Source organism: Sciurus vulgaris (assembly GCF_902686455.1).
Source record: "Sciurus vulgaris genome assembly, chromosome: 7".
NCBI classification, from domain to species: domain Eukaryota; kingdom Metazoa; phylum Chordata; class Mammalia; order Rodentia; family Sciuridae; genus Sciurus; species Sciurus vulgaris.
Window position 1 is genome coordinate 28,946,014 of NC_136467.1, and position 26,372 is coordinate 28,972,385.

General features: G+C 40.5%; 1 protein-coding gene across 11 annotated transcripts in view; it reads left to right on the forward strand.

Annotated features, from left to right (window-relative positions):
• MAP7 (microtubule associated protein 7) overlaps nt 1-26,372 on the forward strand; it is a 170,075-nt gene that overhangs the window by 110,696 nt on the left and 33,007 nt on the right. For 7 of the 11 annotated variants that reach the window (XM_079146222.1, XM_079146223.1, XM_079146219.1 and 4 more), the window contains 4 exons: nt 4,210-4,287; nt 18,319-18,482; nt 19,531-19,648; nt 23,735-23,845. In XM_079146222.1, the coding sequence (XP_079002348.1) occupies nt 4,210-4,287; nt 18,319-18,482; nt 19,531-19,648; nt 23,735-23,845 (471 nt within the window). The remainder of the gene's footprint in view (nt 1-4,209; nt 4,288-18,318; nt 18,483-19,530; nt 19,649-23,734; nt 23,846-26,372) is intronic. The other 4 variants (XM_079146217.1, XM_079146218.1, XM_079146225.1 and 1 more) reach the window with 1 other exon arrangement.

The window sequence follows — 26,372 nt, forward strand, 5'->3', positions numbered from 1 at the left end:
CGCTCTTTAAAATGGAGATTTCATTTCATGGCCTGCTTTCCTCTCAGAATCAGTTTGACAGCCATTGAAATGATGTATGTGGATGCATTTATTTACTGCCAAGTAGTGTGTAAGAGGTAATAATGTTACTGTTCTGTTTGAAATGGTAGATACAATACCATTTTTGTTTTGTGTTACAGATTTGCCCAGCATTATTGCATATCTCTTTCGTGACTTAAAACAGAACAAAAAAACCCACTTAAAGAAACTTTCACCCACAGTAAAGCTCACATAGAATTGTGTTTTTGTTTTTCTGTTTCCTGTGAAGCTTGCACACCTACGTGGTGATTTCATTTTTAATAGCCTGTGATTCATGATCTGTTCTACTTGGTGAAACAAAGAAGCAGTCTGTAAGAAAATACAGTTGAATAGATAGCTCAGCTTGTTGCAGATTCTTGGTAGGGAGGAACATACAGTATGTCACATACAGATTGTCACAGGAAGGTAAAGCAAACTGAAGACCACTTGAAGTTCTTGGAATCCTATTTTATGCTATATTCAAGGCCAAAGAACAGTAAATTAGAATAAAGGTAGATGTAACTGGGTCTAGTCTCACAGAAAACATTCTCCCTTATACTTAGGGATTTTTTTTTTTTTCCCAATAAGGAAACCTTGAAAAGAATAGATAAACCAGGCTTGTCTTTTTGTTCATTTGATTTTTGGGAGGGCAGTATTGGACCTAGGGGGCATTCTACCCCTAAACTACATCCCCAACCCCTTTTCTTTTTTTGAGACAGGACTTTTCTCAGTTGCCCAGGCTGGCTTCAGACTCCCAAGTAGATGGAATTACAGGTGTGCACCACCGGACCTAGCTGGCCTGTCATTTGTAAGAAAGACAGTAACCCGTGTTGGTGCAAGGGTTGCTTGAGCAGCCATTCACAGGAAAGGATGTGCATTTGCAGCAGAGTTCTGATTAGCAGGCTGAGAGACCCCCTTAGTCAGCTTGGCTTCTCATTCATTCACTTATTAGTCCATCTTTTCACCTACCTCCCAGCTGCTACCTCATATTTACTGAGGTGATTCTTTTGTGCCTGGGAGTCTGAGAGGTGTTGTATGAACAAATAACAAGGCCCTGTAGAACTTATTCTGTTAGATTTTATTGCTTATATCCAGGCGAGAATCCTCATAGAAGAAGTTCTTTAGCACAAAAACCTCTATTTAGCAATGAGAATTGAACATAGCTAAATTGTAGCTCTCTGGTTCTCCCCATCCACCTTTGCTTCTAACTTTCTGGCATACTTTACTATGTACTCAGTACCTTTATATCCTGCCAACTCATTTATTCATCTAGTGTTGGCATTATGAGTGTACTAGGGTTATTTTGTTAAAAGCCACTATCCCTATCCTCTGACTGACAGTCTGGGGGAGTAAACCAGTACATGTCACTGTAACATAGTACATGTCACTCTAACACAGACTGCCAATGTGATGAGAGATGTGCACAGAGAGTAGCAAGGACAAAGGGCAGAGTATCTTCTCCAGCCCGGTGGCCTATCTCTTCACAGACCTTTCTTTTTGGTGGGGTGGGGTACTAGGGATTGAACCCAGGGGTGCAATACCATTGAATTACAACCCATTCCTCCTCCTCTTCTTCCCCCACCCCTGAAAGAGAAGGTCTCGCCACATTGCTGAGGCTGGCCTCAAACTCTTGATCCTCCTGCCTCAGCCTCTGTAGCTCCTGGGATTACAGACACGCACCTCTGCTCTAGGCTCTTCACAGAGCCATTTGATTCACATGGCTCAGGTCAAGTTAAATAAGGAGAGGTTTCCTTTCTGATTGTGTCTGTTGAGCATCCTGTATCTGCTTTCTTGTATATACAAATAAAGATATATAAAAGGCTCTTATTTTAGAAACCACCATGTTATTTTTTTGAGTCCCTGCTAAGAAAGACTGCTTTTGATTTTTATAAACAAAGTTGATTTCCAACTTTTCTATTGAAATATTGTAGTAGAAATAAACCTCATATTAGTTAATGAATATTATTTAAGTGACAAGTTAAACTTCATCTTTCAAACTTCATCTTAAAGTTCTTTTTTCTTCAAAATATCATCTTGCTTTCTCCCCAAACAAATAAGCCAGTGTGGTGGTGCATGCCTGTACCCAGAAGGCTGAGATAGAAGGATCACAGGTTCAAGGCCAGCCTGGGTAACATAGTGAGACCTTGTCTCCAAATGTTTTAAAAATGGCTGGGGATATAGGTCAGTGGTAGAACACTTGCCTGGCATGACCAAGGACCTGGGTTCAATCCCCAACACCACCAAAAGGAAAAAAAAAAAAAAAAAAAAAGCAAAAACCCGTGACTGACCCTTAACAAATTGCCTGAGAGGGGACCACATGACCACTTTCCTGTATCACAATTAAACCGTTGGAGGTGGGACTCTGTTTTCCTACAGAAATGATAACTTCAGAAATTATTAGGAAATCTGAAAGATAAATATAATAAATATAAGCCAGTGAGTTGTCTATTTTACCAGTTCTTAATTGCCCTACCTAAAACTGGGCCTGGCGGTGCACACCGGAAGTCCCAGCTACTCAGGAGGCTCACTGGAGCCCAGAGTTCCAGAATAGCCTGAGCAACATAGTGAGACACCCATCTCAACAGAAACAGACCAAAACAGGCAGACCTAAAACCAAAAGTAAATGTAGCATGTCATCGTTACCAGGCCTTCTCAGGAGTTCAACTGCCTGGTCTCTGCAGGCTCCTCATGGGCTTTTATACAGTTTTTATTTCCTTTAAATTTACAAATTCTGTGAAGTCAGAGGCTTTGGGGATGCAAGGCTTTTAAATTTGTGAATGAAGCACTGTTATGTGGTCTCTAATTTGTTAGGAAGTTTCCTGTTTTTAACATGAGACCCTAAAAGTATGATGTCAATTTACTAGAGAGAACAATGTGATTTTAAGTGTGATTATTGGCATTATTTTGTTTCAATATGGCAACAGTGAGCCTGTAAAGGTAGCCCTCTGCTGGACAGATGGGGACACACATGGCATCACACTAGGTATAATCCAAAATCCTCACTGTAACCAGTGACTTGGCCCTATGTCTCCAGACCCAGAGCCTGTTGATCTCACTTTGCTTGGGTCATTCAGATCTCCCCGTTTCTTGACCACATGAGGCACTTGTGACCTCAGGGCCTTTGCAGGGCTTTTGGTGGAATATTTGCACAGCTGGCTCCCTCACATCCACCAGGTGTTTACATATAAAAATTACCATCACATCAAGACCTTCCTTGGACCTCATCTAAAAATTGAAACATCCTCACCATAATCCCCTTTATTGCTTTGTTGTCTCCTTAGCATTTAACTCAGTCTAACATTGTTTCTTTTTCATTCTAGTTATTTTTAAAGTTTATCTTGTTTAATAGATTTTCCCTGAGTAGGGTGGTAAACCCCATGAGGGCTGAGGTTTTCATCTTTTTTGTTGGCTGCTATTTTTTCAGTATACAGAGCAGTGAGTGCCTGGAACTTGGTAAATATTTCATGTGTGCTGAATGAATGAGCTGATTTCCTGGGCATTACATGTAAAGCATTATACCAGTGCTCACTGTCTTCGTAATGATATGAGATTGGTTCTGGTTTTGCCCTCATGTTACAGGTAATAAAAAAAAAAAAAAAACTCATGTCATAGCTTAGGAGGGTGAGTAGCTTGGCCATATTTACACAGCATGTGATAGAATGGGAACTGAGTGTTTGTCAACTTGATTCCAGTCACTTCTAACTGGTAAACATCTGCTCAGTATCAACTCAGTTTGGATCCTGTTTGTTATTAAGAAACTATTGAAAGCATAAAAATAATAGAAGTTTCATAGAAACACTAAACATCATTTATATTTTTTTGGTGAAATAGCAAACACCCACAAATTATGACTTTACATTGTTTTTGTTTTATATTTTGGTGGTGCTGGGAATCGAACCCAGTACCTCATGCATGCAAAGCAAGTGCTCTACCACTGAGCTGTGCCCCTACTCCTACATAATGCTTTTACATAGAAGGAAAACGCTTTGGAATTCTCAGGATTGTAATAAGTGTATCACTGTAACTATGGACACGTGTACTAAGACATATAATGGTATTTTATTCATCAAATTTATGAGACCAAAGAATATTTCAGGATATATCATTTTAAAAAATCCGTTCTTCCTCTCATATTTTTTGTCTCATTTTCAGACCCTCCACCTGTGCTACGGGTTGATGACCGGCAGCGACTGGCCCGGGAACGACGCGAGGAACGGGAAAAGCAGCTAGGTACCCCAGGCCCTCCATCGCCAGCCTCCTGTGGTCATTCAGGGACACTCCTATTGAAATGTGACACTTTCTCCAGGACAAGGGACACTTGACGCTGGGCAAATGGAGGTCTCAGTAATAACCGTGCTCTCTTGCACACCTTTATGAACTGTGCAGGTGGATTGCAAAGCTGAGTTCAGTGTGTGATACAAACACAGGGCAGTGTTAAGTAACAGGTTTCAGCCCCCGGATTAGGGAGGCTCATTTTCACTTCTTAGTACATTGTAATCACCATGTTTCAGGGGCCCCAGAGGGCGTGCACTCAGGAGAGGGGTGATAGGGTCACTTACATTTTAAAGCTGAGAATAAACAAGGACTGTAAACACATGGTTCTGTTTTGGTGCAACAAATTATGAGACTGTGCACTGTCATCGCATTTAGTGACTTCCATGTTAACGTAACGCTACTGCTGAATTTATAGACAGAAGCATGAGACTTACTGCTGAGGTGCCTGGATTTTCTCCTGTTACCAGAGGCCCTTGTGAAGGCTTAGTGGCTCTGATATTTGACTGCAGTCTCCTGGCAAACTGGATCAGGACTAGCTTGCCAGAAAATGGAGACCAGAGCACTGGGGCAGAACAGTCACTCTCTCTAGAACGTTGGGCAAGGAGGCTGGCACCATCTTCCCTTCACTTTGATGTCCATTTGTATGGTTACTGAAACAGGAGACTGAGACTATTTATGTACCTTGAAAAGATAAAATACTAAGTCAGTGTGTCCAGAGTGTGTAGACATGTTAAAACTAAGTCTGGCTTAGGTTGCCAAAATCTTTCCAGAGAATGGCCCATAACTCTTCTGAAGTCCTGCAGCCTAAAAGGTCTTGTTCCCACTAGGGAGACCAATCCTGTGTCCCATCCCTTCATTATTCCTTTTTCAGAACCTAGACTTGTAGAATTGTGTAGACAGTGGTTTTCAAATCTGTTGGCACTGATTGCGTCTGTCCACACTGGCCTGCTCCTCTCCCTTGCTGTAATGGTCAGGTGAGGTCATCTCTTTTGTTGTCAAAGGTTTTTTAGACACAAATTTCAATAAGTTGGTGGAAATGAAGAGGGTTCACTGTTTTTCTGAGCCTAGCGTTTCCTCCCAGGCCTAATGTTCCCTGTCCCTGACAGGTTTCCGGCAGGTAGACAGGCAGCTTCCTGGAGAGCATCCTGGCCATAGCCCTGTGAACCCTGCCCACTGCTCCCCAGTAAGAAAGATTGGTAGGATGAGTGGCCAGAACTGAGAGAGCAGGGTAGAAGGCAGAGCTATGGAAGACAGAAGCAGCTCCAGAAGAGCGGACTACTGCGCTGGGGTATAGTCTTTTGCACTCTGTCTTCAGATCCACCTCGGTTGGTTCGCACTTTTGTCCCCTCCCATCACCCCTGGTGGATCAGGTGTCATACTACTGAATACAGCCTCAGAGGCACAGCATGGATTCCTAGAAGGAAAGCATTCCATAGTGTCAGGAGGCTACTCCTTTATCGTGTTCATCCCACTGTGAGTTAGCTTTTACATATTTAACTCAGATCTTTTCATTGTAGTTTCTTTAATATTTGAAACCAAGCATTAGTAGCTTTCTGTGGAAAGCAGGCATATGCTGCTCAAACAAAGACAATTTCACTTCTCATGCTGTAAAGGTATAAACCTTCCGGCTCTGAGAGCTGGGGTTATAACTCAGTGGTAGAGCACTTGCCTAGTCTGAGTCTGCAAATTCTCCCTAAAAGGTACCTAGCATTGTATGCTGAGTGGCAAGATTTCTTTAAGCTGTAGCACCGTATTTCAATTCATAGCAATAAAACCAAACAGGACATTAATTTATATATTCAGAAACCTGATTGTCCAGATACTGTGATGAGAAGATGGGTAAAGGGAGTCTAGTGAGGCAGAGAAGCCAACAGCAGGTACAGTGTGTGATCCGTGTGCTGTGAGCAGGTGCCCACAGGGCACTGGGAGCCCACAGAAGCGCCTCACCCAGCCTGCCTTGCGTCTGGTCCCATCTGAGCTCCCAAGTGGAAGACAGCAGGGAGTCGACCAGAGGGACAGGTGACCAGGGACTCTTAGAACAGTGTGGAAAAAAGACAGATGGAAAAAGGCATTAACTAAGAAACCCAGTGTGCGCTTCAGATTCTTATATGGGTCAAAGTAACTTGCAGATAATTCTGTGATCCTGTTACCACACCTTTTCCCTTTATGTGAGCCACCATGCAATATGCATACTTCTCCTCGTTCCTAAGCCTGACATGTTAAGTATCATAGTTTTTATTAATTCTGACCTCATCTCTTTTTTTACTAGTCATCATTTTAATATATCAGTTCTAATTTCTATTTTTCTTTCCATTGTTTTCATTTTGAATTTGAAAGCAGTGCCTTGTACCTACCACTGTAGCTTCGCCTACCTTAACTGCCCAGTCTCCCAAGGGTCCCATCAGTCTTCATGAATATGGGGATAAACATGTGTAAAGTTTGTATATTTGCGTAAGTCATGAGAAATCCAGCACCTAATCTGAACTGTGCCTTAAGAGTACATGAGAGTGGTTTCTAAATGATCTTCAATACTAAACAGATATCACAAGGTGCACCTGACTCCTCAGAAACTGAAATTGTGCTTTCCAGAAGCTGTGACAGCACTGAATATTATAAAAAAAAAAAAAAAGGAAAAAGGAAAAAAATGCCAGGTGTGGTGTTGTATGCCTATAGTCCCAGCTATTTCTGGAGACTGAGTCAAGAGAATCCCAACTTGGAGGCCAGCCTCAGCAATGTAGCAAGACTCTCAGCAACTTAATGAGGCCCTGGTCTCAAGATGACCTGGGGATATGACTCAGTGGTAAAGCACCTCTGGGTTCAACCCCCAGTACACACACACACACACACACAAAAGCTATTGCTGAATAAAAAAATATTTGGAGTGTTCTTACTTTGAAAACAAAACCAGTCGATACTATCAGCTGTTATTGATCTTTCAAATCAAAACTTTTCAAGTAAAAAAAAAAAGGGGGGGGAGGGGAATATTCCATAAATTATGAGAAGCAGAGTTAAAAATGAATGACCAATGAGACTGATTTTTACTGTTGGATGTAGGTTGAAATCAACATTGAAATCAATAAGATTTTTGTTTTTTTTCATTTTGAATTCACATATTTAAAAAAGCAAGGTAGTGGGAGGGAGAGTGAAAGGCTGGTGACCTGTTCCTGGTGGCCTGGAGTGCTGGCTCTATTGGTGATTTTCTGGGGTTAGATCCGACTCATGCTTTAATGCTTTTATGGTAGGATCGAATCGTGTGGTCTGCTCTTTCTACATCATCCTTTAATTTTCCACATAAAATCACACATAATTCTTGATGTTTGAGACTCTCCTGTCAGTCATTTGGGCTATGTCCTCTGAAAACTTTATATGTGGTCTCTTCAGTCATTCCATCTGATTCCGTTCAGGCCATTCTTTCAAACTGCCCTGTCTTGACTGCTACATCTCTTTGGCTGTCTCTCTTCTAAACTTTAGTTTCATTTTTCCTGGGGGTTGTGGGGGTATCATTTGTCTGATTGGTTCAACTCTTCCTTTTTGATGCTGTGGATCCCACATTCCCAGCTACTCATGAGGCAGCAGATGATTCCCTATTGCCTGAAACTCAGTTCCTGTACAACTTAATCATGCGTTTATCTCTCACCCTAAAACTGACTTGTCTTGATAATTTCTATATCCCAATCATTTGTACCAATTCTTTTCTGGCCCCAAGAAATTACTTCTTGGCGATTTGGGAATCTGAGGCAGGATTGCAAGTTCAAGGCCAGCCTGGACAACTAAGCAAGACCTTGTCTCAAAAACTTTAAAAATAGATGGGAGCGAATGGGATGCTGGAAATGCTCCTTGGTTTAATCTACAGCACCGCACAAAAAAAGAAAATTATTTCCTTTTTAGCCATATTTGATACTGCTGCTGCTAGAGGTACTGAGTTCTTTCTGACTGCTAATCTTAGCTATTGGGACTTTTGTGCAATGAAACATTCTGTCTTTCTTGCCTGGCCAAATACTGTCCACTGACTGTCTCCATTCTGGCTTTTTGGGCCACTTGTGACTACCAGTGGTCAGTTTGGACTCAGCCTCATTTTATCACTAGGGCTTCATCTATCTTAGTATGTGGGTAGAAGCTGAGATGCTCTATGTCCCCATCCTTTAAGTCACAAGTGTAGGTGCCTCTGTCTTCAAAACAAATTTTATATCCATGCTTATCTATTTACTACCTGTGCCATCATTCTAGCCCTGGCCTTAATACATTTGTATCTTAGTCACCGAAACTACCCTGCAGTTCTTCATTCCTCCAGCTCTGGGTCATAAATTAGTGCTGGTCCTTCTCTTCAAAGCCTTCCCAGGAAGTCTTTATCATCTTTCCCCTTCGGAAAATTCTATCAGTTTTTTTACTAAATGCTCTATCTTATATAACTATCATTTTCATGCACAGTCTATTTTTATTTTATATTTAAATTTTTAGATTTAAATTTTATGCAGCTTCCTGGTTGTGCATGTTTTAAGCTTATAGAGGGTACAACCATGGGCCACGCAGAGTGGTGTACACCTATAACCCTAGCTACTTAGAGCCTGAAGCAGGAAGATGGCAAGTTCAGGGCCAGCCTGGGCAACAGGCCCTGTCTCAAAATAAAAATGGGCCGGGTGTGTAGCACAGTGGTAGAGCACATCTGGGTTAAATCCCCAGTGAGAGAGAGGAAGAAGGAAGAGGGAAGGGGAGGGGAGAAGGAGGGAGAGGGAAAGAGAAAGAAAGAAGAGAGGAAAATAAAAAAGGACTGGAGGTACAGCTCAGGGGAATAGTACTGGATTTGATCCTGAGCACCATATTAAAAAAGAAAAAGTCTTGCCATAATTTCTAATTCTTTGTATCCCAATATACAGCACAGTGCTAAGTATAAAGCACATGTAATAAATTTTTGCTGATTTTCCTTACTCTACAGAATTTGATGAAATAATAATATAATGTTTGAGCACTACCTACAGGCAGGCAGTATTCTAAACACTTCGCTGTGAATTATCACCTTTAGTAGCAAATCACTGCAGCAATTGTATTGTGTGTGTGTTGAACCCAGGCACACTCCATCACCGAGCCACATCGTCAACCCTTTTTCTTAGTTTTTGAGACAGAGTCTTGAGGTCCCTCCTGCCTCAGCCTCCTGAGGAGCTGGGGTTACAGGCAGGTGCCACCATGCCCAGCTTGTGTTTGTACTTTTTGATGTGTGGGCCTGCCATTGTTGCCAATATAAAGTATTTAATAGATTGTCCTTTATTTTTAAAAATATACTCTGATATTTTAGCTTAAGGAAGTAACAGAGAATCTAGGAAGATGGAGTAGTTGATAGACCCTTTCTCCTTTCCGCCACATTAGCTATTTAAGCGTGTTTTTAGTATATATAGGATCATCAAGATCCACCTGAAAATTCCCCAGCAAGCCATGATGCTGCCGAGTAGGGAGAGATCCCTCTGCTTTAGACACAAAGGGCGGATTTTCCGGAGGCTGAGGACTGGAATCGCATCCCATTCACTTAGGAGGAAGGGAGATGTGTAGCTGCCTGTGGATTTTCATTTGACTCAGAACAAGAGGACAAACTCTGAGTTTGAAGTGGATTCTGACATTATTTTTGAGAAACTTGTATGTCATTGATCTCTGATTGCCTTCAAGTCCATTAGGAGTAATAGATCCTTTAGCTGATTTCCTGATGGGGATCAGAGCAAGCAGCATTTATGCAGCAGGATGTTCTGTTTTACTATAGCTAGCTTAACGCATGACTAAGCCCCGCCCCTTCTAAAGTTCCTTTGTGTTCTCTTTAAATTCATCTTCTCCTTCAACTAGTAGTTAACAGGTGGTTACTGTTGAGCCTGGATGCTGGGGATATTACAGTGAAAAAGCTGAATTTCCTAACCTCCTGGGACTTACATTCTAAGTGAGGGAGGACAATAATATCGAATTAAAGATTGCCTAACATTTTAGCAGAAATTTATTTCTTATGCATCCCATAACTAATCTATCCTCAAATATCCTTAAAATAGTTCCAGAATATAACCACTGCTCACAGCCAGTGCTGCTGGCAGCATGGCTGGAGTGCTGCTGGCAGCATGGCTGGAGTCAGGGCCTACTGTACCATGGCTCTGCCCCAGGCCTTCCGTGGCTCTCCACCTTCCTTGGGCCAGAGTCCTTACTATTGATGCCCACGCCCACCCCCTCTACCATCCTCTCCCTGGCACTTCTCCTGGCCACATTGGCCACCTTCTTATCCCTCAAACGTGCCAGGCCCATTCCTGACTCATCCTTCATGCTTCGTGCCTTCCCTGACCATCTTACTCAAATTTGCAGCTCTCTCAACCAGGAAGCCCTTTATCTTTCTCTCTGGCGATACCAATACTCAAGTTTGTGTGTATTTTACTTACTGGTTTATTACGTCCAACCCTTCTGGAATATGTGCTCCAAAGGGAGGGTTTTGAGCGTTCCCCCCACCCATTTCTGTGGACCTAGAAGAGCTTGCTTGGCACATGGTCTCCAACAATTGCTGAGTGTTAGATGACTGGTCCATCTAACATCTAAGAGTGCAGTCAGCTGCAGCAGGGGCTGCATATTAGTTAAGACATTAACAGATGATCCTGAAAAGCTGCCTTTATTAATGGTTGAGTCACACAGTATTAAATCCTTATTTTTAACCATTAAACCTTCTTACTCTTCTACTACTCCTGCAAGTTAATACTTCAAGATGATATTTAAGGAATGCATAGCAGACAAATATTCCTCTGCATTTGGGGAAATACAGGAGTTTCCCTTTTCAAAGATGACATGGAGTATATTTGAAGTATTAATTATGTTTAATTTTTGTTTAAGTGCCTTGTTACACTTTTGGTACTCAGTATATATTTAATTATTTTGTCTTTTTCTGAGACTAAAATTTTTTTTCCCTACTTTTTTTTTAGTGCTGGGGATCAAACTCAGGGCCTCAGCAAGCCCTCCACAACAGAGCTACATGCCCACTCCTCTGAGACCAAAATCTTCACGTGACTATAGACTTGCATTTCCAACTAGGGCTTTTTGGGATTTTTCTGGATTTTATAAAATCATGAAAGATAATCACAGAATATATGATTGATTAATACAGTTCTTAAAGAAAATTGAGCTTATGAATATTTAATTCATTTTTATTGACTTTCATAACCAAGTTCAAAGCTGTATACAAGATCTGTCATACTGTAGTGTTTTTAAACGAATAAGATAATGTGAGAAAGATTTTAACCTTTGAACAAACTTCAGTTAAATTATAGTTGCAATGTTTTTTTCTAGGTAGTTGCACCAGACTTCTTTTGCCCATCCAGTCACAGTTTTTTCACTTTGGGTGTTTTGTTATGTTTTTTTCTCCCCAATCTCAATGGAACTTCAACTCAGGAATGGTGCTATTAATAAATATGGTCAAGAGTAAGCCATCATTTCAACCTGGTTTAGAACATTCATCTCAACAATGCTGATAGGCAAGTTAGTGTTAATGAGCAAACAATCAGTAGCATTGTAGTCCTGGTTGGGGTTTTAGCTGAGCTGGAATGCAGCTCAGTGCTGGAGTGCTTGTCTGGCGTGCACAAGACCCTGGGTTCTACCCCCAGCAACACACACATACAGAGGAATCGAGTTGTGCCTGAAACTCACCCGATTTCATATTTCACATTATTTGATTGGGATGATTCATTATTTTGAGAAGGGATATTCCTCTTTAGAGACTGTCAACAAAAATATATTGATATCAAGGAAGCCGTCTTTCTTATCCACATGTCAAATGGATAAACTGTGGCAGAACCAGGGTCAGTACTGACACCCAAGCTTCCTAAAGTTGACACTTACTGAATATGCAAACAAAAGCTCACAAGGCCAGCCGGCAGATAGCAGACAGCTCAGGGATCCAAATTCCCCTTCGTGGGAGGAATATGGACATTAGCACATACCAGAGCAGCTGTATCAGGAGTCAGGCTTGGGCCTGGAAAGAATAGCTTGTTGTCCAATGGATTAGGTAAGCAGAAAATGAGGCCATCACATAAGATGAGCCATGTGACTAAGCAGCCATTATTTTTTTGCTTCCAAATTTATCTTGCCTTTTAGGGTGAGCATAAAAAGATTTTAAAACCTGAAAAGTGATGGGTATTTTAAGCAGACATTAATAGAGGCTGAGTGATCTTGGAAGATTAGGACCTTCACATGTGGATGCCCAACTTCTCCTGGGGTGGAGGAGGAGGTTGGTGGTCAGTCTCCAGCCCAGGCCCCTTGGCACCATGGCTCATTGTTTGCTTCTTTAATCAGGCAGTCCAGAGTTTGAATTCCAGCTCCACCACTTACTTGTTGTGAGACAGCAGGCAGGTTACTTCACCTCTCTGTTTCTCAGACTCTCCTCATGAAATAAGTTTAATAACAGTGTCTGCCTCTTGGAGTGGCTGCGAAGATAAACATGTAAATCACTCGGTGTCGACGTGCAGTTAGAGCTGACAACATGGTGACAGGGATAGAGATAAAGATGGCAGGTCACAGGATTCCCTTGGCACTGACTCAGAAGCGTGGAACCGGGAAGCGTCCTCTTTCAGAACTAAGGAGTGGCAGATGGAGGGATGTTCTTGCCGCCTTGGAGGTGTCTAGTGAGACAGCCAGATGAAGAGAGCCACCACATCCTATGAGGAGTGCGAATGGGTTAGGTTGAGGCTGTAACAGAAGAGTTGCAATGGCAGCCATTAGTCAGTCCAGCAAAACTCTTGAGCAGAAGTTAAACACTCCTGTAAGCCTGGCCCTGAAGATGGGAATGCCTAGAAACTTTCATCTCTTTATTTTGCTTCCTTATCTCAAAAGTCATTCAGCCCAGCTATGAAGGAGGCTCTTGGAACTGCTGTCCTAGCACTTCAGTCCCATGGAGGCCAGCAAAGTAGGAAGGCCCAGTGAGGCAGGAGATGGTGGTGTGGGTATCTCAAAAGGTCATCTTTCTGTTCTCTTTTTTTCTTCTTGTGGGACTGGGGATTGAACTCAAGAGTGCTTTTCCACTGAGCTACATCCCCAGCCTTTTTACTTTTTGAGACGGCCTCACTAAATTGCCAAGGCAGGCCTTGAACTTGTAATCCTCCTGCCTTCCGAGTAGCTGGTGTGTGCTTCCACACCCAGCAGGTCACATTTTTTACCAGGCAGTTCTTTACTATGTAATATTTCAAATGAGAGTTGAATGGAGAAACAATTTAAAAGACAAATTGAAAAGGCTTTGAATTATCACTAAAGCCCAGTGTAAACCACCTTGCTTGGAAGCCACTGAGTCCTTTAACTCTTCAGTTCATTTATTCAAATGTACTTGAACTGTCCACTTACCTTGACATTGTGAATGTGAGGGAGAGCTCCCCAGTGTTTAAACTTAGAGTGTTACCTTCTGGAATGTCAGGACTGAAAAGAGCTGGCAGAGCGCTTTGCTCCTCAGAGCAGCTGTTCAGGGGAACTGGTATTTGACCAAGGATTTGAAGGACTGTCGAAGTTTGCCAGGTGAAAAGAGGTATTTTGCACAGAGGTAGCCTGTGTCAAGGTTCGGGGTGATTTTAAAGCCAAAAGGAGTTAGGCAGGGGAATTAACAAACTTTCCAGGTTTGTTTTTGGGGAAGCTGTCTCTGGGAAGAGTGAATACGATAGATTTGAAGAGGTAAGTTCTAGATATCACAAGCAAGAAGAGCAGGAGAGCTTGAATTTGTGGCAAGAAGCCTGTAGAGGCTGCACTGCATGTGAAAGAGGGTTCTGATAGAACAAGATAGTCTGTTGTGTTGAGTTAGGATGGAGCATCCAGGAGGGAGAAACTGAGGAAGGCCTTGGGGTTTCTAATTTCATAGACCATTTGATCTATGAATCTGTTATCAGAACACACATCAGTTCCCAATGTGGGGTAGCGGGGAACGTGCAGATAGTGACTAAGGTTACATGATGAATCTAACTGAATTGGAGACACGCAGAAATAAATATAGAAGCAGTATTGTGTAGTAACTAAGTGCACAAGCTTTTGGTTCAGAACTGAATTAAAATCCCAACTCTTATTCATTAGACCATGAGATCTTGGGACCATTTTTTAATTCTTTTATTATCTTTTTCCTCATTTGCATTTTGATTCCATCTTGCCTGGTAGTATCATACACACTTATTACATTTTGTTTCGGTTTGTCTAATAGCTATTTGCCTTCATTTTTATGCTTTATTTGACACCTTGTTTTGAGGTTTTGTTTTTTCCCCCTTTTCCAGTACTGGGGATCAAATCAGGGCCTCTGTATACTAGGGCGAGCTCTACCATTGAGCTACCTCCCCAGGTCTCACCTTTGTTTCTTTTAAACAATATAGCTGGGTGCTTTTTTGTTTTGGCCCAAACAAAAAGTCTCAGTCTTGCTAGGCTTGGTTTTATTCCTTCTAGCTTTTTTTTTTTTTTTTTTTTAAACTTCCCCCCACCATCCAGCTGGATTTCTCATTTCTTGGTGAGAAAATATACAACCTTGTTGGGCTAGTAGTGCTCTTCAGTAATCCCAGTATTTTTTTAGATTGAGGCAGGAGGATCACAAGTTCGAAGTGACCTTAGCAACTTAACAAGACCCTGTCTCAGAAAAAGGGGAGAGGGGAGCCAGGGAAGTAGCTTAGTGGTAGAGCATCCCTGGGTTCAATCACAAGTACTACCAAAAATAAAAAGTATGTGCAAGAAGAACAGACAACCTTAGCATAATCTAACATCTATAGGGAATATTTTAAGTTACCAAAACTCATAGAATAAGTTAATTTTCAATCTTATTAAAATACTGAAATCTTTCATGTGTTCTCCTTCATTTTAAAAGATTGCATAATCTGGACTTAGCAAATCATCCTAGCACTTACCGGCATGCTCGGAAATAACAAGAAAGTGCTGTTTGCAATTTCAACATTGTTAGCCTATTCTCTGTATGACTGTTTACGACAATTATTTAAAGAAAGTGCTAATAGGATCTCCACTTCCTGGTAGAAAACAGAAGTGGAACAAAAGTTTGTCTAAGGAAATATTCTTCCTTGAAAAGATATTCGGGGAAGAACCAGTTATTGGTGTAATGATGGCTAGTGCTGTGGTCATTTTATAGTACAGCCTTAAGAAGTACCTGTAATTTTCTGAGTCCAAATGATGATTACAATGATGACAGTTACAGCCAACTTTACTAAGTGTTTAATAAGTAAAGAACTGTTCTCATACCGTAGATGTAATCCGGCTTTTAACCCTCACAATGAATCTGAGGAAGGTTCTGTTTTTATCCACAATTTACCCTGACAGAATTAATCCCAGGGAGTTTAAGTAACTTATCTGTGACCACATACAGGCTGGGGAAGTAGCTCAGTACTAGAGTGCTTGCCTAGCATATGTGGGGACCTGGATTCAATCCCAGCACTGCACAAAATAAAACTCATAACTATTACCATGCAGTCTCTGTGGAGGTCATATCAGTTTATATTCCCATCACAAGCATAAAAAAGATTTATACTCTGAGCCAGGCATGGTGACGCATGTCTGTAATCCTATTGACTTGGGATGCTAAGGCAAAAGAATTGCAAATTCAAGGACAACCTTAGCTAGGCTAGTGCTAAGGTAGGCTAGTGCTCTACCATTGAGCTATTTACCCAGCCCAATATCTATCAAAATTTTTAACATATATTCCCTGTGACTCAGCAGTTCTACTTGTTCGTGGACAACCCATATATTTACACAGAGATTTGGGATAGTACAATGTGTTTTAATTAGTAAAACACTAAAAACAATTTATGACCTCTCAATCAACAGTTAACTGGTTATATAAAATTAGGTGCACAGTGAAACAGTATGTTGCCATTAAAAGATACTGTTAGATTCATGTTTCCATGTGTTGCTATGAAAAGATCTCTAAGAGATGTCAAGTAAAGATAGCAAGAGCAGAAGAGTAGGGACACTGTGGTTCAATAGGTGGGGTACATTTCTCAAGAAGAGGGAAATGGAATGTAAGAAGGTCTGGGGTGGGAGGAAGACAGTCATTTTACCTTCACCTCTTCTGTACTGTTTAATTTTTAACAAGATCTATTTTACTGCATGTCTACCATTTTAAATGAATTTAAATGTGTAGCATCATTAAAAGCTTGCTGGTAAGGTAGTCCCATGAAGAAAATCCAGAGGGTATTTCGTGCTTGAGTATGTGTGATTGTAGTAAGTGCATTTAGAGGAAGGTCTCAGAAATTACATTTCCTTTCTGTCAACTTTTATAAGGTGTGTTCTCAGTGTCTTTTGTTTATTCAGGAATTCAGTAAATATTACACGGAACATTTACTATGTGTTCTTTCTTGAAAGTAAATTTTTAACTTGAGGTAAATTTTTAACTTGAGCCTGGGAATTTCTTTAGAACAATGCTTTTTTTTTTTTTTTTTTTTGTGGTGCTGGTGATTGAACCCAGGGCCTTCTGCATGCAAGGCAAGCACTCTGCCAACTGAGCCATATCCCCAGCCCTTAGAACAATGGACTTTAAAATTGGGAGGAACTTTGAAGATGGGTTACCTCATCTGAGGCAAGAGAAGGCCAAAATCTAAATGGATATATCTGAGGTCTCAATGTGACTCGGCTGGGTAGAAAACCAGGCCTGTCATGTAGCAGTCCCAGCTTTCCCCATACACCAACCCAAATGTCAGAAGGACAGGTCACCTCAAAATTGTCTTTGTCCTCCTTTCTATTAAAGTCCCTTCAAATCTTTTTCAGTAGATTTGTGTCCTCAAATGGGGAAAGAGTTAATGCTGTCAAAAATGTGACATGTTTAGTATTAAACATTTAGAGGATGAGGGATGTCTTCAATATTTAATAGAAAAGTTCTGAATTTCTATTTTTTTCTCTTAAAAAGCAACATTTTGATTTATATGTCATAAGATTTATGCTCTAAATTTTGTATGGACACTTTTGCCTACAGTTTTTTTTTTTTTTTTTTTTTTTTTTTTTTCTTCTTTTTTTGTACCAGGGGTTTAACCTGGGGATACTTTTACCCCTGAGTTCTATCCTCGGTTCTTTTTATTTATTTATTTTGAGACAGGGTCTCACTAAGTTGCTGAGGTTGGCCCTAAACTTACAATCCTCCTGCCTCAGTCTCCCGAGTCACTGGGATTACAGGCATGTGTCATGATGCATGTTCCAGCTGAACAGTGTTTTCATTTTGTTTGTGGTATCTGGGACGAAAACCAGGGTCCTGGCAAGCTAGGCAAGTACTATGCCACTAAGCTAACCTTCCCAACCCTTTTTATTTGTTTTTGAGACAGGCAGGATCTTACTGTAATGCTGAGGCTCACCTTGAACTTGTGATCCTCCTGCCTCAGCCTCCCAAGTAGCAGGGATTACAGGCTTGTGCCACCACACCCTGCTTGAATAGTGGTTTTTGAATTGTACATTATCATCTGGCTTTGGGTAGGCTTAGGGGTTATCTAACTATATCATGAGCTCCTCAGACACCAGGTCAGCTGCCTACTTGGTGGCACTGCTGACAGTGTGATAAGTCTGTGAGGCACTTAATACATTCTTTATCATTTAAATATTTTCTCTCACATCCTTTCAATTCTTCCAGAAAACCAATGCTGTGTTGAGAGAAATTTAGTCCTAGACTAGAGGATGCTACATTTTTAAAAAAGGGACAGATAGTACTATTAATTTTGAGGGCATTCTGTCAATATAAAGATTAAACCCAGAGCATGTGGTTTATGCCTTATTGGGTACCAAACTAGAGGGTTGTGTGGGTTCCCACCGGGTAGAATTCAGTGCATCTTCTTTGACCTCCTTGTTAGCACATTAAATCATTCTGAAAACTAAAGGCATTGTAGTATGCTTTTCTTGGGAATCTGAGGAGAGCAAAGGCCAGGCTTGGTCAGCACAAGACCACAGAACCCATATTTGTTAAACGTGGGCCACTCAGCCTTACTGTTCACGTTTTAAACCTGCCTGTGTTGGATCTCCCTGTTTTTCACCGTGAAGCCGCACGAGAAATCATCTGGCTAGAAAAAGAAGAGCGAGCCAGACAGCACTATGAAAAGCACTTGGAAGAGCGGAAGAAGAAGCTGGAGGAGCAGCGGCTGAAGGAGGAGCGCAGGAGGGCTGCGGTGGAGGAGAAGCGGAGGCAGAGGCTGGAGGAGGACAAGGTGAGCACCTTTCCAGGAAGGATGTGGGAGGCTCCCGTTTGCAAGATGCCGTACTCCTCTTTGGAGCTTTGCAGTCAGGTGCTGGGATGCTGTGGTTTCAGAGTGATCAGTGGGACCCATAGCCAAGGTGCTAGGGGAGGGTGAGGTGTGGGAAGCAGGTGGAGAATGGGCTGGTTATTATTGCCATGGGAATTTTAAAAGCCCCATTTCTTTGGTCTGCACCTATAGTTTATTGATGTTCAGTTCATCTATACTAAAGTGTTAAGACAACTCCAAATAATCAGGTTTCAGTATGGCCTAACCATTTATAACCATTTTCACAATAACCATTTGACCCTTAAATCTTACACATCTGTTTTTGCAAAAATGGAAATTGAGACTCAGAATGATCAAGTCACATAGATAATACGGCTCACTGAATCATGGACTCAGGATTATGTACATCTTCAGATTCTGAACTCCATTTTTAAAATATGGTACCAGCCAGGTGCAGTGATGGTGCACACCTACAATTCCAGCTACTGGGGAGGCTAAGATAGGAGGATCACAAGTTTGAGGCCAGCTTGGATCACTTAACGAGAACTTGTCTCAAAAGATTTTTTAAAAGGGCTGGGGATGTAGCCCAGTGGTAAAGTGCCCCTGGATTCAGTTTAGTACAAAAAATTAAAATGAGAACATATGGGACTGGGAATAAAGCTGAGTTGTACAGCACTTGCTCAACATGTTCAAAGTCCTGGGTTTGATCCCTGGGGAGAAAAAAAAAAGTAGCTTATGTGTTAAACGTAAGTTCAAAGCCCAGATGCGTGCTGCCAGGCCTGTGGGTGTGGAGGACAGCATCACACCCAGTAGCAAAGGTATTTGAGTGCCTGCTGTATGCCAAGGGCTTTATGATATTCCTACCTTTAGGTTAGGTGTAGATATCAGCAAATAGCTTAGGAGTGGTGGAGTGGAGGTTTAGGTAATACCCCTCACTCCACTCTGTCTTAAGTTGTAAAAATTTCAAACAGTCTGGTTGAATCTAACCACTGGCTCCCCTGTTGCATTTCAGGAACGCCATGAAGCAGTTGTACGACGCACAATGGAAAGGAGCCAGAAGCCAAGGCAGAAGCCTAACAGGTGGTCATGGGGAGGCCCCCTCCATGGGAGTCCTGGCATCCACAGTGCAGGTAAATACCTGGAGGCCACTTTTAGACACCTCTTTTGTACATACGCTTCTTTTTTCTAAATCTGTTTGCAAAACAAAAAATCCTACTGAAATCATTATACTATAATTAAATGATGCTTCCACTCTTTGAGGATAAGAGGGTGATGGAGGTAAGAAGATAAGGTCCTCTCCCTTAACAGGAGCTGCTTTTCTTATGTGTTATAAAATTCCTAAAAGAGAAATCTGTGCAGCATTACTAAAACTAGCTAGTCTCAACTCTGTTTTAGCTATTTATTTGCATAAGCATTTCCAGGATTATGGAGTAACTTAACCCATTTTATCTTTTTCTCTGGAGGAATCATAGTAATAATGACAGATCAAAATTGACACTGAGTTTGTGCATTCTGACCCTAAAGTGTCCGCCACACTAATTCTTTGATAGAAGGTATGCAGGTGTCTTAAGAAAAACTAGAAATGGTAGTAGATGTCTAAGCTCTTTCTTCCTTGAATGAACATGAAATCGTACTGAGCTTTGACTTAGTGAAAGGCTTGTACTGTACTTGTACTGTAAATTCAACACACCTTGAATTTTACATAGTATTTTAGTTCTTGTTCATTTGTGTCTTTTTTTTTTTTTTTTTTTTTTGCTTTCAAAATCATGTCTTACATTCTGTCCCCAGATGGTTTTGTTTAGTCATCATTCACCTTTCTCGATTTAGCAGGCCTGGACCACTACTTCACACCTTTGGGTGGTACTAGAAAATCTGGTACAGACATCCCTGTGATTGCTGATTGCCTGGCTCTGGCTGGCACCGTAGCCCTAGGGCCGGTCCATGGGTGGCTGAGCCATCACTGTGTAGTCATAATGCATGCTTGCTGTCCACCTGCAGAGACCTCATCTGGAATCGGCACAGCATTTCTTAAGTGTGATAATATGACTCAGGTGACTTAAAGGTGTTGAAATAATTACATGTGGCATGTTTGCTCTCTCTTTAAATGATCATTTTGGATAAAAGTTTTTAAAAATGTTTCTTCAGGCTGGAGATATAACTCAGTGGTAGTGGGCTTGCCTAGCATGCTTGAAGCCCTGGGTTCAATCCCCCGCACAATCCAAAATTTAGAAAAAAATTTTTTAAAAATTTAGCTAAAAAATATTCTGGAACCAAAGTACATCCAGTTTAGCTCCCCATACCTTCTTTCCATACTGCTGTAACCATTTGTAGTTTTATCTAACTGAATTTTTGTTTGTTTGCTCTCTTCTATTTCATTCCTAACATTCTGTGTATCTTCTCTAACCCTTTTTTTGTTGTTGTTGCTGGGGGCGGTGCAGATGGGGATACCAAGGATTGAATTCAGGGGCACTTGACCACTGAGCCACGACCGCAGCCCTATTTTGTATTTTATTTAGCGATAGGTTCTCACTGAGTTGCCTAGCGCCTCACTTTTCCTGAGGCTGGCTTTGAACTTGTGATCCTCCTGCCTCAGACTCTGGAGCCACTGGGATTACACTGTCCCATGACAGTGAAGCAAATTCAAAAACATGTCCTTCCCTTGGTTCTTCACCACCCCCTGGTGTGTGGTGGAGCACATATCAAATCTGTGACAATAGAGGTCATTTACATGTGCTGTCTCATTCTAGGGAAAGAGTTTTGCATATATATTCCATGCAGAAAAATTGTCATGGCATATTTTTTAGAATCTTTTTTTTTTTTTAAACTTGGCTTCATGCTTTATATGTGTATGACAAAAATCCACTCTGTTAATAGATTGTCAAACATTTTCGAGGAAAAATAAAGCTGCTTAGCTTTAATTCTTCCATACTCAGAAGTTAACATATGACCTTTATTTCTGCCACTCAGAACAAGAGAAACCAGTACTGTATTTGTGAACCATTGGATAAAATGTATTTTTACAAAAGTTGTGAATTAGAGCAAATTGTGCTCTGTTAGAACACAAAAGTTTGTCTAAAAGTAATTGGAATTTGCTGAAGTTCTCAGAGACTAGAAAGTGAACTATGATGTGGAAAGCAACAGCCAAGTCTCACTCACTGTGAATACACTTCACTTTGCGGCCTGAGGCGGGATGCCTGCTCAGTATTTACTGACCAACAAGCAGATCCTAGAGCCTGTCCGCGTGGAAATCAGTGTCTTGTACAGTGCTGGTACATCTACTAGCACCAGTCTAAAACTTTTATGCTTTTGAAAATTGATCCATTATAAATCCTTTTGTGAATTTGTTTTCTTCAGTGAGAAAAAAAAATGAATAAGAGTCTCGTATTTCATATATCAAGTCTCATATCAAGAAAACACACTCATGGCACAGCTCTGTAATTTTAACGATCTATGGCAGATTTAAATGTTTTACCATTCACAGCAGTTTGGATGGATAGGAAGACCTAGTCTAGCTAATTTTTTCCTTTTACTTTGAAACACAAGTAAATTTTCTAATACCTTGTGGAGAATCTGCCTGAAGATAGGCTTGCATGTGATGTAATTTTCCTCCAACTGAAGTTCATCATAGGAAGAGTAGCATTAGAAAATGTGTTGCTATCGAACCACCTGGGAGTGACTTTCATTTTCCTTCATGTGCCCTGGGCCTCACTTTTCATCACTTTAATGTTTCCCTAAATGCTGTCATCATTAGGTCAGCCCCAAGAGCCCCTCAGTTATGTGTAAATGTAAGCCACAGAAATAGTGTTTGGTGTCTTTTTTTTTTAATAAAATTATTTTGACCATATAAATAAATCCCAGTTGAAAATAGAAATCCATAGCCAGTTGTAGTTGTGTATGCCTATAATTCCAGCAGCTCAGGAGGCTGAGGCAGGAGCATCACAAGTTCCAGGCCAGCCTCAGCAACTTAGCGAGGTCCTACCAACTTAGTGAGATTCTGTCTCAAAATAAAAAAGGGCTGAGGATATGGCTCAGTGGTAGAGCACCTTTAGGTTCAATTCACATCACCAAAAAAAAAAAAAAAGATGTTAATTGAAGACGAAGTGCAGATCACAGTACACAATAAATAATAGTCAAAAATGGTTATTCCTTGGGGGAAGTTTTTTGCACAGTGTTTGCTGCTGAGATTCATTAAGCCAATGGGAACTAGATTTTGAAGGATCTGCCACAATGAATGTTCTTGCTTTAGTTTTATGTTTAGTTTTAGTTTCTAACAGTAGAAAATAAAACACAGCAAAACTTCTTTAACTTCAGTTATTGTAGGTCAGAACATCCACTTGCCTGATGGACAAATTTATAATGAAATTTTTAGAGTTTTACTGTAGGTAGTATTATTCAGGGAATATAACTTGTGCTGACAAGCGTGATTACAACTTGGTTCCACTGATCCAGCAGGAATTTAACAGAGCTGATTTTTGTCTTTTATGTGGCTCTTCCCTTTGATGTGAACTTTAAGAATTATTTTTAAATTATTTGCAGGATGAACAATAATACTCATCAGCTTATAAAGAATTCTTATTTTATTTACATCACTTTTGCTTTTGTTGGGCAAGTTTGTGCACTAAATCTGCATTTGTAGGCCACACTAAACTCATGGGGCACAAGGTTATTTGTAGACCTTTATAAAAGTAAGGCAGTATGGCCATCCTTTCCCTACCAAGAGCATTTCTTTGTCTTTCTTGTTCTTAAAACCACTTTTCTGTAATGAGCTGTATGGAATGCCTGGCTCTATAAAGAAAGGCATCAGCAAGTAGACAGAACCTGCTGTGCATTTTTTCCCAGTGTTTTTCCCAGCCCATCGTTCCTACCTTCGAGAATGATGAAGGCATTCACTTTATTGTCCTCTTTTTGCTTCTTGGTCTGTTATTTCCATAGCCCTTTATTGGCTCTCCTTTTGTCTTCATCCACTTGTTATATTACAACAGTATCCTTGAGTTTCAGACTTGTGCACTGAGTAATTATTCTGTAAGAAAAAAATGAATTTTATTTCTAGCCTTTAAGTTACCTTTACCATGTCCACTTAGAAAACTGTGCTATTATGAAAGATCTAGAAATACAGCTGAAAAGCATCCAATCCTAGTTTCTCCTTCCATCAGTGAGCTAGAAAATTGCAATCCTGCATGCTGGCTGTCAATTAGCATTATCTCCATTTGTTTTAGATCCAGACAGGCGGTCAGTTTCCACCATGAATCTTTCGAAACATGTTGATCCCGTCATTAGCAAGCGGCTCTCCTCCTCATCTGCAACTTTGCTAAATTCTCCAGATAGAGGTACAGTCAAAAGGAAAACAAAAAAAAGTGTTATGTTATTTACTTAATGCTTTTTTTTTGAATGTTTACAGATGAAAATAAGCATCTGAAGTTGCTTTCCCTACGTTTCTTAAATAGGAAGAAAAAAACTTCAGAGTAAAAAAGCAATAAACGGCTGAACAGCATTTTCCTTGCGACAAGAACTTTCTCATTTTAGAACGTGGCTGAATGATTGCATTTAGCAGTGATGAAAGCGGTGCTGCTCTCAACTTTTTAGTAGATGAGTTTACAGCTCCAGAAATCACCCACTTATCCACCAAAATGCAAATGGTCTTTGTTATGAACATTTCTTTCACTTCAATCATATTGTCTATGGCTTTTCATCTGTACCTTGGGAATGCCAGGCTCTGACTTTCCATAGAAAACTTTAAATGATTCGCATTGATAGATTTCATTTTGCTATTTATTTCCCACTTAACCAAGCATGCCTTTCTTGTGTGTGTGATTGGTTTTTTGGTATCCATTCATTTACTCCTGAGGAATTTGACCTAATGTCAACCAACAATATCATCGTCATTACAGCCTCCTGAGAAGTTCAGTAATCATATAATCCTTCAGTTAACATCTTGGTTTTAAGTTTTATTCATCCTGTGGATTTACAGTACATGAATGTTGAATTATTTATAAAGTAAAAGTTTTATTTTACATAGCTCATAGAAGGAACAATAAGCTTCTAAGATAAGCTACTTGTTTTACATGGCTAAGATGCTTTTAAATAAAACCAAAGAATTACTGTGCAGTATAAAAGCACATAATTGTTAAAAATGACAAATTGTGGTTACCTCAAATACTTTATAAAGAAACTGGGAAAGTTTCAGTGTTTATAATCTTTAAAAAATGTAATGTGTGCATGTTCTGTATGTGTGTATGTGTATTTGTATGTTTTGTAATATATAAAAGTTATGGTGTTATTGTATTGTACAATATTATATGAGTGATGTTATTTTATAACAAACCTCATAAAGTGATAAATGTTGGAACAACTTCCTAGTCTTGCCTTCTAACCAAAACCTTTCCCTTTAAAAAAATTTGCATAAATCAATATTAGACATATAACCAAATTAGGGATCTTTTGTGTTAAAGTATTAATTAAAATTTCTTAGCTGGGAATGGTGGCACATGCCTGTACTCCTAGTAATTCCGGAAGCTGAGGTAGGAGGTTCACAAGTTTGAAACCAGCCTCAGCAACTTGGAAAGACCCTGTCTCAAAATAAAAAATAAAAAGGACTGAGGAGGTAGCTCAGTGGTAAAAATCCCCTGGGTTCAGTCCCCAGTACTGCAAAAATAAATGAATAAATAAGTAAATAAATAAGTAAAAATGTCTTTCACAAACATCTTTTATTTTCAAACCTGTTCCCTTAATGTAATGTAAAATATAACATTGAATGCTGTTCTTAAGCTTGTCTATTCACCTCTGGAATGGGTCACTTAATGAGCTCTTTTAATTTCATACTTTCATGAACCTCGGTCTGAGACAAACTATAAAATCAGGATTTTATAGTACTCTTTGTTAAGCCTGACTTAGTGCCAAAATTAGAGTGAGGTTTGAGACCAGCAGTAAACTGAACAGTGAATGTTCTGTCCACATCTCGGTGGAAGGACAATGTCGAATTGTCTTCATCTATTAGATACAAGGTGATATCTTATGGATTGTATATGATAGTATCTAATTGGGTATTCCTAAGGTAATATCTTAGAAATTATATTACCTGGATCATCCATGCCCAGTTGGATCATCTGAAGCAGTTGGGGTAATATTCTCTCAAGAGTTGAGAGCCTGACTTAATGTCCCACAGGCTAATTACTGCAGAAGAGTGACTAGAAATGAGGTCCCAGCTCCTTACTGTGGCACTGCTGTGCTGTGTCTGCAGTTCTCCCCTTCCTGGCTGTCCTGCCTGAGGTTATCTCTGTGCTTGCTTTCTTTAGATAGGTTAGAAATGGAGTGAGGACTAGTGAGACCCTGTCTCAAAAACTAAAGAGAGCTGGGGATGTAGCTCAGTGGCAGAGTGTTTCTGGGTTCAGTCCCCAGTACAAAGGAAGAAAAATAGAGTTGGAGGTAGGACACCAGGGTAAAGGAAAGTCAATAACCAGTTTACATCTGGGGCCAGGGACCACCCCTTGGATCCTGGCGCAGGACGAGAAAGTTGAACATTACACTGTGCTAAGAGAACAAGAGGAAGAGCACCGAATTTGAGAGTTTTGCTTCTCTGCCTGCTTATCAAAAAACTGTAAACAAGTTCTTGGTCTACCTGATCAGAGAAGCCTGGAAGGGGCTCTCTTGTGTAGGAAATTTTTTGTTTGTTTAAGTTAGACAAAACCCACATTTGGACAGTGAGAGGCTTAGGGTCTTTCAGTAAGAATAGAAGCTCTTTTGAATTTGAATTTCTTTAATTTATAAATATTTCTTATCTGGTACCCATTTTTAAAAGTTATGCCTTATCATCTCATTAAAAAGCGTGCTTATGGCTGGGCACAGTGGCACAACCTT